Source organism: Saccopteryx bilineata, chromosome 2 (genome assembly GCF_036850765.1).
Source record: "Saccopteryx bilineata isolate mSacBil1 chromosome 2, mSacBil1_pri_phased_curated, whole genome shotgun sequence".
NCBI classification, from domain to species: Eukaryota; Metazoa; Chordata; class Mammalia; order Chiroptera; family Emballonuridae; genus Saccopteryx; species Saccopteryx bilineata.
The window spans coordinates 99,383,986-99,397,276 of record NC_089491.1 but is presented as its reverse complement, the minus strand read 5'-3'; the positions used below and the strand labels follow the sequence as shown (position 1 = coordinate 99,397,276).

The 13,291-nt window shown below is 47.2% G+C and overlaps 1 protein-coding gene across 14 annotated transcripts in view; it reads right to left on the bottom strand.

The window, feature by feature from the left end:
• WNK2 (WNK lysine deficient protein kinase 2) overlaps positions 1-13,291 on the bottom strand; it is a 125,857-nt gene that overhangs the window by 18,618 nt on the left and 93,948 nt on the right. For 6 of the 14 annotated variants that reach the window (XM_066257484.1, XM_066257496.1, XM_066257482.1 and 3 more), the window contains 3 exons: positions 13,117-13,215; positions 7,545-7,589; positions 5,863-6,113 (listed from right to left, as the gene is read on the bottom strand). The exons of 2 other annotated variants lie outside the window; for them this stretch is intronic. In XM_066257484.1, the coding sequence (XP_066113581.1) occupies positions 5,863-6,113; positions 7,545-7,589; positions 13,117-13,215 (395 nt within the window). The remainder of the gene's footprint in view (positions 1-5,862; positions 6,114-7,544; positions 7,590-13,116; positions 13,216-13,291) is intronic. 6 more of the 14 variants (XM_066257486.1, XM_066257488.1, XM_066257497.1 and 3 more) reach the window with 3 other exon arrangements.

The window sequence follows — 13,291 nt, the reverse complement described above, 5'->3', positions numbered from 1 at the left end:
TCAAGGATGGTTCAACATACGTAAAACGGTTAACGTAATACACCATATCAACGAAACAAAGAACAAAAACCACATGATCTTATCAATAGATGCAGAAAAGGCTTTTGATAAAATACAACACAATATTATGTTTAAGACTCTCAACAAAATGGGTATAGAAGGAAAATATCTCAACATGATAAAGGCCATATATGATAAACCATCAGCCAACATCCTATTAAACGGCATAAAACTGAGGACTTTCTACCTTAAATCAGGAACAAGACAGGGTTGTCCACTCTCTCCACTCTTATTCAACGTGGTGCTGGAAGTTCTGGCCAGAGCAATCAGACAAGACAAAGAAATAAAAGGCATCCATATCGGAAAAGAAGAAGTAAAGCTATCACTTTTTGCTGATGATATGATCCTATACATTGAAAACCCGAAGGACTCCACAAAAAGATTATTAGAAACAATAAACCAATACAGTAAGGTCGCAGGATACAAAATTAACATACAAAAGTCCATAGCCTTTCTATATGCCAACAATGAAATATTAGAAAACGAACTCAAAAAAATAATCCCCTTCACAATTGCAACAAAAAAAATAAAATACCTAGGAATAAACATAACAAAGAAAGTAAAGGACCTTTATAATGAAAATTACAAAGCATTGTTAAGGGAAATCGAAAAAGATACAATGAGATGGAAAAATATTCCTTGTTCTTGGATAGGAAGAATAAATATAATCAAAATGGCCATATTACCCAAAGCAATATACAAATTTAATGCAATTCCCATCAAAATTCCTATGAGATTTTTTAAAGAAATGGAACAAAAAATCATCAGATTTATATGGAACTATAAAAAACCCCAAATAGCCAAAACAATCCTAAGGAAAAAGAATGAAGCTGGGGGCATTACAATACCTGACTTTAAACTATATTATAGGGCCACGATAATCAAAACAGCATGGTATTGGCAGAAAAATAGACACTCAGACCAATGGAACAGAATAGAAAGCCCAGAAATAAAACCACATATATATGGTCAAATAATCTTTGATAAAGGGGCCAACAACACACAATGGAGAAAAGAAAGCCTCTTCAACAAATGGTGTTGGGAAAACTGGAAAGCCACATGCAAAAGAATGAAACTCGACTACAGCCTGTCCCCGTGTACTAAAATTAATTCAAAATGGATCAAAGACCTAAATATAAGACCTGAAACAATAAAGTACATAGAAGAAGACATAGGTACTAAAATCATGGACCTGGGTTTTAAAGAACATTTTATGAACTTGACTCCAATGGCAAGAGAAGTGAAGGCAAAGATAAATGAATGGGACTACATCAGAATTAAAAGTTTTTGCTCAGCAAGAGAAACTGATATCAAAATAAACAGACAGCCAACTAAATGGGAAATGATATTTTCAAACAACAGCTCAGATAAGGGCCTAATATCCAAAATTTACAAAGAACTCATAAAACTCAACAACAAACAAACAAACAATCCAATAAAAAATTGGGAAGAGGACATGAACAGACACTTCTCCCAGGAAGAGATACAAATGGCCAACAGATATATGAAAAGATGCTCAGCTTCATTAGTTATTAGAGAAATGCAAATCAAAACTACAATGAGATACCACCTCACCCCTGTTAGATTAGCTATTATCAACAAGACGGGTAATAGCAAATGTTGGAGAGGCTGTGGAGAAAAAGGAACCCTCATTCACTGTTGGTGGGACTGTAAAGTAGTACAACCATTATGGAGGAAAGTATGGTGGTTCCTCAAAAAACTGCAAATAGAACTACCTTATGACCCAGCAATCCCTCTACTGGGTATATACCCCAAAACCTCAGAAACATTGATACGTGAAGACACATGTAGCCCCATGTTCATTGCAGCACTGTTCACAGTGGCCAAGACATGGAAACAACCAAAAAGCCCTTCAATAGAAGACTGGATAAAGAAGATGTGGCACATATACACTATGGAATACTACTCAGCCATAAGAAATGATGACTGACATCAGATCATTTACAGCAAAATGGTGGGAACTTGATGACATTATACAGAGTGAAATAAGTAAATCAGAAAAAAACAAGAACTATATGATTCCATTCATTGGTGGAACATAAAAACGAGACTAAGAGACATGGACAAGAGTGTGGTGGTTACCAGGGGTGGGGGGAGGGAGGACATGGGAGGGAGGGAGGGAGAGAGTTAGTGGGAGGGGGAGGGGCACAGAGAACTAGATAGAGGGTGGCGGAGGACAATCTGACTTTGGGTGAGGGGTATGCAACATAATTTAATGACAAAATAACCTAGACATGTTTTCTTTGAATATATGTACCCTGATTTATTAATGTCATCCCATTACCATTAATAAAAATTTATTTAAAAAAATAAAACAAACAAAAAAAAAAAAGTATGATACTGGCACAAGGACAGACAAATAGAGACATATAGACCAAAAGAACAGAATATAGAATACAGAAATAAACCTTTGCACATACGACCAACTGATTTTCAACAAGGGTGCTAAGTCCATTCAATGGGGAAAGGACAGTCTTTTCAACAAATACCACTAGGAAAACTGGATATCCACATACAAAAGAATAAAATTCAGCCCTTACCTAATACTGTATACAAAAATTAATTCAAAATGGATTTAAAGAAGAGACATAAAAGCTAAAATTATTAAACTTTAAGAAAGTATCATTGAGGAAGCTTCATGAGTTGGATATGGCAGATTTCTTCGATATAACACCAAAGACAGAAACAAGAGAATAATAGATGAGTTGATCTTCATGAAAATTAAAAACTTTTGTGCATCAAAAGGCACTATTAACAGAGTAAAAAGGCAACCACGGAATGACACAAAATCTTTGTAAATCACATGTCTGATAAGGAATTAATATACAGAATCAAGAACTCCTAAAACTGAATAACAAAAAATACTATTTTAAAAATGGGTAAAAGAAAAAAAAAGAACCTGAATTGTTAGTTTTCTAAAGAAGATATTACAAATGGCCAATAAGCACATGAAAATATGTCAGATCACTAATTCTTACAGAATTAATAAAAAAATCAAATTACAGAAAAATCAAAGCTATAATGAGATACTTTAGAATGGCTACTACTTTAAAAAAATACCAAATAAAAATATTGGCAAAAATTGTGTTTGATGGTGAGAACAGTTAAATGGTTCAGCCACCATGGAAAAACAGTTTGGCAATTCCTAAGAAATTAAAAATAGAATTACCATGTGATCCAGTGATTCCACTGCTGGGGATATCGTCCAAAGAACTGACAGCATGGTCTCAGAAAGGTATCTGTGCATCCACGTTTGTAGCAGCATTACTCACAATAGCTAACAGGTGGAACCAACACAAGTGTCTACGGATGAATGAACAAACAAAATGCAGTCTATACACATGGAATGTTATTCAGCTTTAAAAGAAAAAAAGAAATGCTGACACACGCTACAACATAGATGAACACTGAGGACATTATACTAGATAAAATAAGTCCGTTGTAAGAAGACAAACACTGTATGGTTCCACTTACAGGAGGACCTTGAGTCTTTAAAGACAGAAGGTAGAATGGCGGTTGCCAGGGGCTGAGGGCATAGGAAGGGGAGTTATTTTTCAATAAGGACAGAGTTTCAGTTTTACAAATAAAACATTCTGGAGATGGGCGGTGGTGATGCTTGAACAACAATAATAATGTACTTAATGCCATTGAACTGGCACTTAAAAGTGACTGATATGGGAAATTCTAGGTTATGTTTATTTTACCACAATAAAAGAATGGGGGGGAAAAAGAATGAAGTTCTAAAACATGCTACAACGCAAATGTACCTTGAACACAGTAAGTGAAAGAAACCAGAGAATACTGTATGATTCCACTTATAATATGAGGTACCGAGAGTCATCAAATCCATAGACACAGAAAGAATAAAAGCTAACAGGGCTGGGTAACCAGAGGCATAGAGGAGGGAACTGAAGAGTTACCTCTTAATGAGTAGTTTCTGCTTAGCATGACGAGCATGTTCTAGATAGGGACAGTAGTGATGGCTGTACAACACTGTGCATATACTTAATGCTACTGAATTATATACTCAAAGGTGAGTAAATGGTAAATTTTATGTTATTTAGGTTTACCAAAAAAAAAAATAGTGAAGAAATGAAAACAACAAAAACCTTAATAAGAATTCCAACCATCTGAACAACAGGATTGGCAGGGCTGACAGATGGGGCATGGCCCAGAATAGGCTCTGAGAGCCAGTGTGGGGATCCAGACAAGCAGATGTCATAAGCCTGCCCGGAGTGCAGGGCACAAACCCCACAGGGCCTTGGGGCCGTGTTAAGGATTCTCAACTTTGTTGCAGAATAATGGAGAATGGACTTGAGGAGTCAGACCGATGGAGATGTAGCTATCAGGAAGGAGGCTGCCGTCATCTGGAAGAGCAACAAGGGAAGTTCAGACTAGGAGTGAGGACATGAGAGGGAATGAGAAAGGCTGGCCTCAATCATCCATGGAGCAGTTACCAAGACTCACAACTTGGGTCAAAAAGCCAGTCCCAGCAAATGTTAATAAACTGAAAACGCAAAGTTTGTTCTCTTATCCTTGCCATTAGGCTAAAAAATAGTTAATAAAATATCACGAGGACATTAATAATGACAGTATTAAAAATCACAGTGAGAAAACTGCAAAACATTTTGAACCAAAGATCAAAGAAAATGCTATGTAACAAAACCTTTAGGCTGCAGCTAAAAACATTAGAGGGAGATGTTGTAGCCTGAATCTTGCATATAACAAAAGATGCAAGGCTGGAAATCAATGAACTGTACAACCTAAGAAACTTTCTAGGAAGTAATCCATAGAAGGGAAGAACTAATAAAGGGAAGAAATTAATGAAACACACAATAAAGACTATCATCAAAGCCAAGCCAAGTTCCTTGAAGAGACTAATGAAATTTATAAACCCCCAAAGAAAGCGAGAGCGTGCACACATGCAGGAATCATCAGTATCAGGAATGGGAAAGAAGACATCACTGCAAATCTTGCACACTCGTGAAAAGAGAACTCATTACCAACTTTAATGCCAATTAATTTGAACACTTAGATAAATTTAGATATGTACCAATGGCTAGAAAAGCAGAGTGTAACAGAAAGAAAAGCTCTACACAACAGTAAAACTATAAAAGGACCTGAATCTGTAACAAAAACCTTACCCTTAAGGGATGGAGATGTGTGATAAACACAGCAAAATGTCACTCAATCACATTGTGCAGGTAGAAGCTACAGAGTTCACTGCAAAAATTTTCAACTCTTCTGTGTGTTTGGAATTTTTCTAAATAAATGTCCATAGGGGAAGCTTCCCAACACTCAAAAAAAAAAAAAAAAATCCAGCCCAGATGTTCTCACCAGAAGTGAACTTTGCTAAACATTTCAGAAAGAAATGACACAATCTTGCACAAACTCCTCCAGAATATTGAAAAAAGAGAGAATACTCCTCCAAGTAGGTCTGAAGTCAGCACAGTCCCAACACAGAAACATATCCCACAACAAAATCTAAGGCAGCAGGCTCCTGGCTGCTGCCCCGCCCAGCCCAGGCACATCCCCGCCCAACAAGGGGTGGCCCTGGGTGCAGTGTGCAGACCCCACCCAAACCTCCAGCCCGAGGTCGCAGGGGAGATGAGAGGAAGTGGGCCCACCAGGACAAGGCTGCACCCACCAGAACTGGGGCAGCCCCACCTGGAAGCCACCCGATGCCCAGCTGACAGCTGCTGCTCTACTGACACCTGGGGTCACAGCCCCACTCCCACCCTGGTCCCTTTGACCCGGCCACACCCCACTCACAGCCCGCACCTCGCTGGGGGTGGGGGGCCAGCCAGCCATCACCTCCATGTCATGCAATTTCTGTGTCTGCTTCAGCTGGTTGAGCGATGGCTTCAGCTGTGAGGCCCCCACCGTCTTGCTGGTCCACTCATCCACCAGCTTGTGCAGGTCATCCGTGAAAGTGCCTTTCTTGTTGTTGCTGTTGTTCACCTGTGCCTGGACATGCAGGGCAGGTGGGGGACCCGGCTCGGGGCCTGGGACCAGGCTGCTGGTGGAGGACCCTGGGGAGGCACACACAGGCCAGGGTTGGTGACACCGTCCGGCAGCAACAGGGGTCAGCTGCTGTCATTCATACAATGGTCTTGCATAGGCTAGACAACACCTTGCTTCAGGAGATGGTCTGCATTTAGGGAGCCATGTGGTGGTTTTAGACATGGTGAGGCATTTCCACAGGCTGTGAGGGACTGGGATGTGTCACCCATCTCATCGGCCAGGATAAGGCACTGGGCCCCAGCTGCTGGCAGCCTTACCAGCCTTCACTCTGTGCCCAGAATGCCTGGGCCTGCTAGATCCCAGAGTAGGAGAGCCCAGGAAACTCCTGGTACAGATGGGGGCAAACACCCTTAGCTCTAAAGGGAACCAAAGGGAATGCTCTCAGCCCCCAGCAGCTGCTGCTGTACTTCTGGGGGACGGAAGATGATGGTGACAGGCTGCATCACTGGCATTCCTGTGAATTTAAATGGCTTGGTGGTTTGGAATTTAAGACACCAAAATTGCACCTCCCTCGCCAGAGCATTGGGGAAGGCACTAACAAAGGGCACACACGTCTTTCCATCTGTAATGGGCCTGCAATCTAGGCACCATCTGAGGGGCAGCCGCCTGCAGCTAGAGGAGCCAAGAGGCCAGGGCTGCTGGGGACGTCTGGGCCACGTGGCTCAGAGAGAGCTGGGCACCGAGACATTCATGGAAGCATTCGTGTCAAACGACCGAAGCAGCAGGATGTTTTACTTTTGTTTAAAAACTGCATCTCCATCCTTCATCTGACACATTATTTCCAGTTGGCAATTTCAAATAAGCCCCTTATAAAAGTTCTCCACTTAAAAAAATCACCTAATGACCATCTCTTCAAACAAGCCATTGCAAATGTAGTCTACTCTAGTGGCAACAAAAAAAAAAAGCACAGACACAGACAGTTAAACATTAGTAATGAGACTCTACACACATGGAGCTATAGCGACATGAACATTTCAGCCAGAAAAGAAAAAAGGGAAACAAACAAACAAACAGAAAGGCACAAGATGAAAGCAGTGAGGGGCCCAGGTAGACCGATAGCCATTTTGTCCCGGTATCTCTCCTCTGACACTCATCTTTAGCACTTCAAGGAAATACCCATGCCTACAGTTTTGGGAAGGGAGTCAAATTAACCACCGGTAATATGTAGATGTTCCGGAGAAGGGCAGCCTGTGAGATGTGAGCTGGCGAGAAGGAACAAAGTCTAAGAGCCATAGAGCTGCAAAGAGGTACCACACAGGCGGCTGTCCCGCCTGGTGGAGGTGGAGTGGTGCCCGTGGAGGGTGGGCACAAGGCGGGCGTGCATACGCCCGCCAGCCCCGTGGTTCCAGGCCCGGCCGTGGAAACCCTGATGCGCACTAGCCACAATAAAGCCCATGCGATGGAGACGAACAAAGGGTGAAAGAAAACCCGATAATTACGACTGCTGTGCTCTTTGCCTAGACAGAGACGCTTCAAGGCAGACCCTGCAAGGGAGAAAGAAAACGACACAAGACCACAGGGTTAGGCAGGACAGTACGCACGGGGACAAGCCACCACATGTTAAGCAAAAGTTATCAGTGTGTGAGGAGGGAGCAAAGGCCAGCAGTTCAGAGAAAAAGAACCAGGCTCCTGGGCTCACTGGGTGTCCCCGAGTCAGTGTGCAGTTCACACGAGCTTCGCCGAGGGGCGGAGGTGCAGGCCAAGCCCCAACCAAGCTTCAGATAGAAGAGTGTGTGTCTCTGGAAACATATTCCAAAAAAAGAAAAAAAAAAAAGAAAAAGAAAAAGAAGAAAACCAAACCAAACGAAAAAAAAAAAAAAAAGTAAAGCACGCCGCTTGGCTTTTCAACATAGGGCTTTCGGGAGGCCCACTGGTTGAGGCAGGAAACTCCACTAAACTCAGCCAGGAGAGCATTCCCTCACTGGAGCAGGGTGGGGCCCTGCTTGGCCACAAGGCCCTTGGGAGGTTTTCCAAGTGCAAAAAGATACATTGTTTTGCAGGTTTGAGGCCAATCCTGGATCTCGGACTGCTGCCCTGACTAGGCCAGTAGTGGGCATGAAGGAGTCCTATCTAGGGAGGTGAGAGGCAGAGCAGACCATGATGCTTCGCTGTTCTTGGCCTCATCTGGTACTCCCACCCACCAGGACAGGGCGAGGCCTCCTTGTCACTGGACCCCCCCACTAAGGGCTGCTGGACCCTGTGATCCCTAGAGTTTGTCTGTGCTGACCAACAGGCAATATGCTGACTTGAGTACCTGGCAAGCCTGGACAGGCTGTGTTCAACTGGAGAGAGAATGAGCTGTCCAGGAGGGGCTTCCGCAACGGCTTACCCAGACTTCCTGACGGCAGGCAGAGGAGGGCCAGGCAAGGACGGCTCAGGCATCCCCAAGGTCATTCAGCAAGTGCACTAGCATGGAGGGTCTGTATTCCCACCCACAGCCCCTTACCAGGAGCAGGATGCCCTGCACACAACCATGCTGCTGCCCCCTGGAGGGCGTGGGCAGGGGGCAAAGGTCAACCCAGGCAACTTGGGGAACACTTATGTGTACTGGGCTCAAATTCAGTCATTCTTATTTTCGTTCACCCTGTGTATTTCTGAGGCTGATTTGGAGAGAGAGCTGATGTTCTGCTGGGATCTCTTACCTGCAAATAAAAACCAAAGGGCTCAGCAGAAGCTGGCCAGACCTATCTGTTCCTGGTAGAAGTGCTGGGGGGGGGGGGGGGGGTCTTGCCTGTAGGACTTCCTTGGCCAAGGCCCTGGGAAGAAAGAAGCCAGGTTCCAGGCCCCAGACCTACTCGAGGAAGTGTCCATGTTGGGCAGAAACCTTGTTCTTCCCAGGCTGTGGAAGTGCAGCACATAGGATGGCCTAGCGGCTTGTTGATGTGTGGTCATGTCTGCAGGCATGCCCCATGGCACAACCAGCCTCTGCCCTCGTGGGCAGAGCAGGGGTCTGAGACAGCGCCTCAGTCTGCAGTGAGGCAAGACCCCATGCCACTCGGTTCCACATTCTCTCTGGCTCCTCGTATGGACAGCCAGCCTGCTGGGCACCAGCTACCCACCCACCCAGACCTTTGGCTGGCTGCCAGGTCACCTCGCCTTGAATTTGAGGGTGACTGATGGGGAAATACTGCTTTAAAAAAGTGGGCCTGGCCCTGCGGCCATCCCTACACTTGCTGTTTATCAGTGTTCAAATACTGATGAAGGTCAGGTGGAACCGCAGGGACACAGCCTCACGCAGACCCGCCAGGGCTCCCTACCCCCATGACAAGAGGCCCATCTCCCATGGGTCAGTCTGACCCTGACAGTGGCACTAACCAGGTACTGGTTCTGGCACAGAGAAGGAAACGGGCAGACAGCACGAAAGCGCTGCTCTGGGTGTCTATGTCATGAACCACCACGTTCTCTAGGTGAGGAAAATGCCGAAACAGGCCCATGAAGCAGGAACTGGGAAGTCAGCCTCAGGTCTACCCTAGGGTGACTGACTGCACGCTGAGTGTTATTGCCTGGGCTGCACAGGCCCCAGAGCATAGGGGCCAGCCCTTCAGACAGCCCATGGTGTGAGCGGCTCACCCATGCGGCCTGGGTGGGCTAAGGTGTGGTGGAGGGCTGCATGGGTGGGTCTTCCTCCCTGGGCATCCTCTCTTGGCCCTAGGCCCTCTCCCACATCCACTGCAGAGGGTCTCTACAGGGAGGGAGGGAAGAGAACACACCAGGGTGAGGGCGGGGCCTGGGGGCTGCACAGTGGCTACAGCGGGGGCCCCAGGGACAAACTTGCTGCAGCACAGGTGCCAGGTATCTCAAGGACATAAGAGAAAAAACACAATGGCTCTGTGTGTACAGAGGGGTCCTGGAGGACATGGGCCCTGTGTGGGAGACTGCGAGCTGGCAAAGCCCTCACAGTTTAAGACCTAGCCAAAGGTAAGCTCTTCCCCACAACTCCATATTGGCTATGAAGCTGAGTATTTCTACTCGTCTCATCCCCTCACCTCACTTGCTTGATTAACTTGCTAAAGGCAGTTTTCTTTTTACCCATATGCTTGGCGGAGGGTTTTCTGCACTGGGGAGATTTCCTAATGCAGCTCTGAAGAATTCCTGATGTAGCTCAGAGGTGTGACTTTGTATCTAAGCTTTCTTTTGTTGTGTAAAATAGCTCTGCTTTGCACTATAAAAATAAAGCTTTTGGGGAATGCAAGCAGCTCCTGTAGGAAAAGCCTGCAGAGACCTCCCAATCCCATCCTTTTTTCTCAATCCTCCACAGTTCCCACTCTAGACCTGCAAAATTATTTGCCCCGCTGGTTCACGACAGCCCTACCCCAATCAAGGACAGCCAGGGAGAGGGAGGGTCAGCAGGTCCGATGACAACTTCTAACCAACACTTCAGCAAGCCAAGCCCAGGTGTCCCAAACCGTTCACCAGTGCAAGAGGGGTCCTGCCCCACGGGCAGCAGCTTCAGGGACTGCATGCAGGGTCTGCCTGCCTTGGGCTTCCGCCCTCCCCTAGGGACCTGCCCACCTGAAAGCAGGCCTGACTGGGTTGCCCACCCTGAGGTGCCAAGGCTGTGACTGCCCCACCCTCTATTCCCTGAACCTGGTGGTATCTCTCACATGGCGTCACCTCCTGGCCCCCTGGAGCTGCCTACAGTCCCCCCCCCCCATGCCACCACCCATCTCTGACCTCTAATCTTCTCTGGGTTTCAGGGAAGCTGAGATCCCCTGTGCTTCAATGCTTTCTACACAGATTTTAATTTCCCAGAGCCTGCCTCCTCCTCCATTCAGGACAGGGAACTGAAACCCTTTCTCGGCATCATCCCCAGCTTGGGCCGGGCCAGCTACCCTGCACTCCAGCTCTGGCTTCCTCCTTGCCACGTGGCCAACCCCTTAGCCTTCCCAGACCATCTCTGAACATCCCTAGTCTTTCACAGGTACATGCTCCTTGGTCACCCAGGAACAAGCAGACAATGGCTACAGCAGGAGCCCAGAGGGCCGGCACAGTGGATACCAGTACTGGAAAAACAGAGTGTGTGCGGGGGGGGGGGGGGGGGGGGGGGCAAAGTCTTTACACACCCCCTGTCCTTGCGGCTCCAGACAAGAGGGCCCAGGGCAGGCCAAGCACTCCCTAGCAACCTCAGAGCATGCAGGGGCCACAATCACGGCCTGAAAAGACTAGGAACTAAGCCAAGACATGCCTGAAAATATTTATAACTGGGCCGTGAGAATAGTGGAATCATCACTTTCACAGCATCAGAGGAAACAAGGCCTACCAGGCCAGCGTGTGCCACCACCGAAAACCAACCGGCCTGGGCCAGGCCCCCCATCTGCCACTGAGCTGCGCCCCACTCGTTCCTTCCCTCCAGGCCAGGACAGAAGCAAAATTTAATCTCTTTGTCCCTGCCATTCCTCAAATCATCCTTTTATGTAGCAACAATAAGTAATAGTGAATAGGAAGACAGCCCTAAAATAAAAGCAGAACCAGGTAGCTGAAAAGGTCAGGTGGTGGTGACCTGAGAAGTATGCATGGTTGCTGCTTACTCACAGGTTTTGACCCCCAGTGCCCTGGGAAAACCACCCCCTGCTCTAATGTGCTTCCCGCGTATGGTCAGCAGCCCTCCTAACAGGGACACAGTCACACATCTGAGTGTGAGACACCTGGAGGTCCAGGTGTTCTTACACCACAACTTCCTGGGCGACAGCCACGCACACTGGCAGAAGAGGAACACCGAATGAACAGGGAGCTGGGATGCACTCGGGCCTCCTCCCCAGCTCCCCCGCCCAACGTGGCGACTAACCAGCAGCCCAGTGACCCACCCCCCAAGAGGAACCAGGCACCTGTCGGTAGATGAGGGGTGCTGGTCCCTGGGCATTTCTACCTGCTCCCAGGCCTCCAACTTGTCCTGCCTGTCTGCCAGGGGAGGATGCCATGGGTCCTCTAGGGGGCATACTACATTTCCCGTGGAAGTGGCCTCAGGTCCCAACAAGCACAATGTATCTTTATTGTACAAGCAAAAAGCCACATGCCCCAAACCAGCATGTCCAATCCGAATGGTAAAAAGCTTCATTTTTCTGTTTTAAAAATACAAAAACCCGAAAAGCCCACAGCTTTCGATTCATTTGCCAATCCATCTGAGGGATACAAATAATTTTGGATGGCCCTGAGCAGGTATACCCTGAGCAGGAGCCCCGGGGGACTAGGACAGCATTTCCAGGGACTCTGAGGACAACTGGGACTGAGTTTTGGTCTCGCAGGACTTTGCAGAACTGCATAATTGACTTCATCTCGAAGGTCCTTGAGATGAGAGGGAAACACACCAAGTAAAGTGCAGGAGCTAGAGAGGAAACCAGGAGGGGCCGGGCCCAGCCAGGGAGCGTGGCAGGAGGCTGGGGGTCAGCGCTCCTGGGTCTGGGAGGTGCTGAGCTGAGCAGTGGACAGAGAGGGACCGGGCTGTCCTAGCCGGAGCGTGTCTCAGCAATTCCTCATGCAGGGAGCGGGCGGTGGGCGGACAGCATTGGATGTTGGGGATGCAGCCCTTGTAGAGACGTGACACCCTCCAGTGACCTTCTAGCACTGTCTTGGCTCAAGACATGCATGACTTCAAAGTCCAGACCCATGTGGAACACGTCATGCATGTAGAGAAGGCCGGGGTTGTCTTTTGTCTGCAGGTGGAACCAGGGACAGTGGACGTGTACATTTGCCACAGCAGAAATAAAAGTACATCCAACACTTACAGAAAAAAAGTGACCTTGGGGACCTGGGGGCGGGACGCTGAGGCTGGGAGTGGGCAGGCCACAGCACATGCTTCTTGGTGCCCGGGCAGGAGCCGAGCGCATGCACTAGTGCTTTCTGGGGCCAGATGGGTGGGTACGGACAGGGCTCCATTTTCATATTAAGTAAAGTGAGTTCAACGGGGTGGGGGAGGCATCCTACAAAATGTATGGAAGGTAATGAAGACAGGGAGAGGGAGGGGGAGAAACCAAGGGCCAGGAGGTGATAAAATACAAAAGAACAAATACAGACAGATGGACACAGACACGGGTCCACTGAGGAATCGAGCGCGAGGTTTGCTACTAGACTTATAGGTCACTCTCTCAGACGTTGGGTGGTAAACCGTCCAGCCTGCAAATGAATATAGAGGGAAGAAAACAAAGAGACAGGCATCAAGTACAGTCTCCGGGCCTCCTCCTACACCACC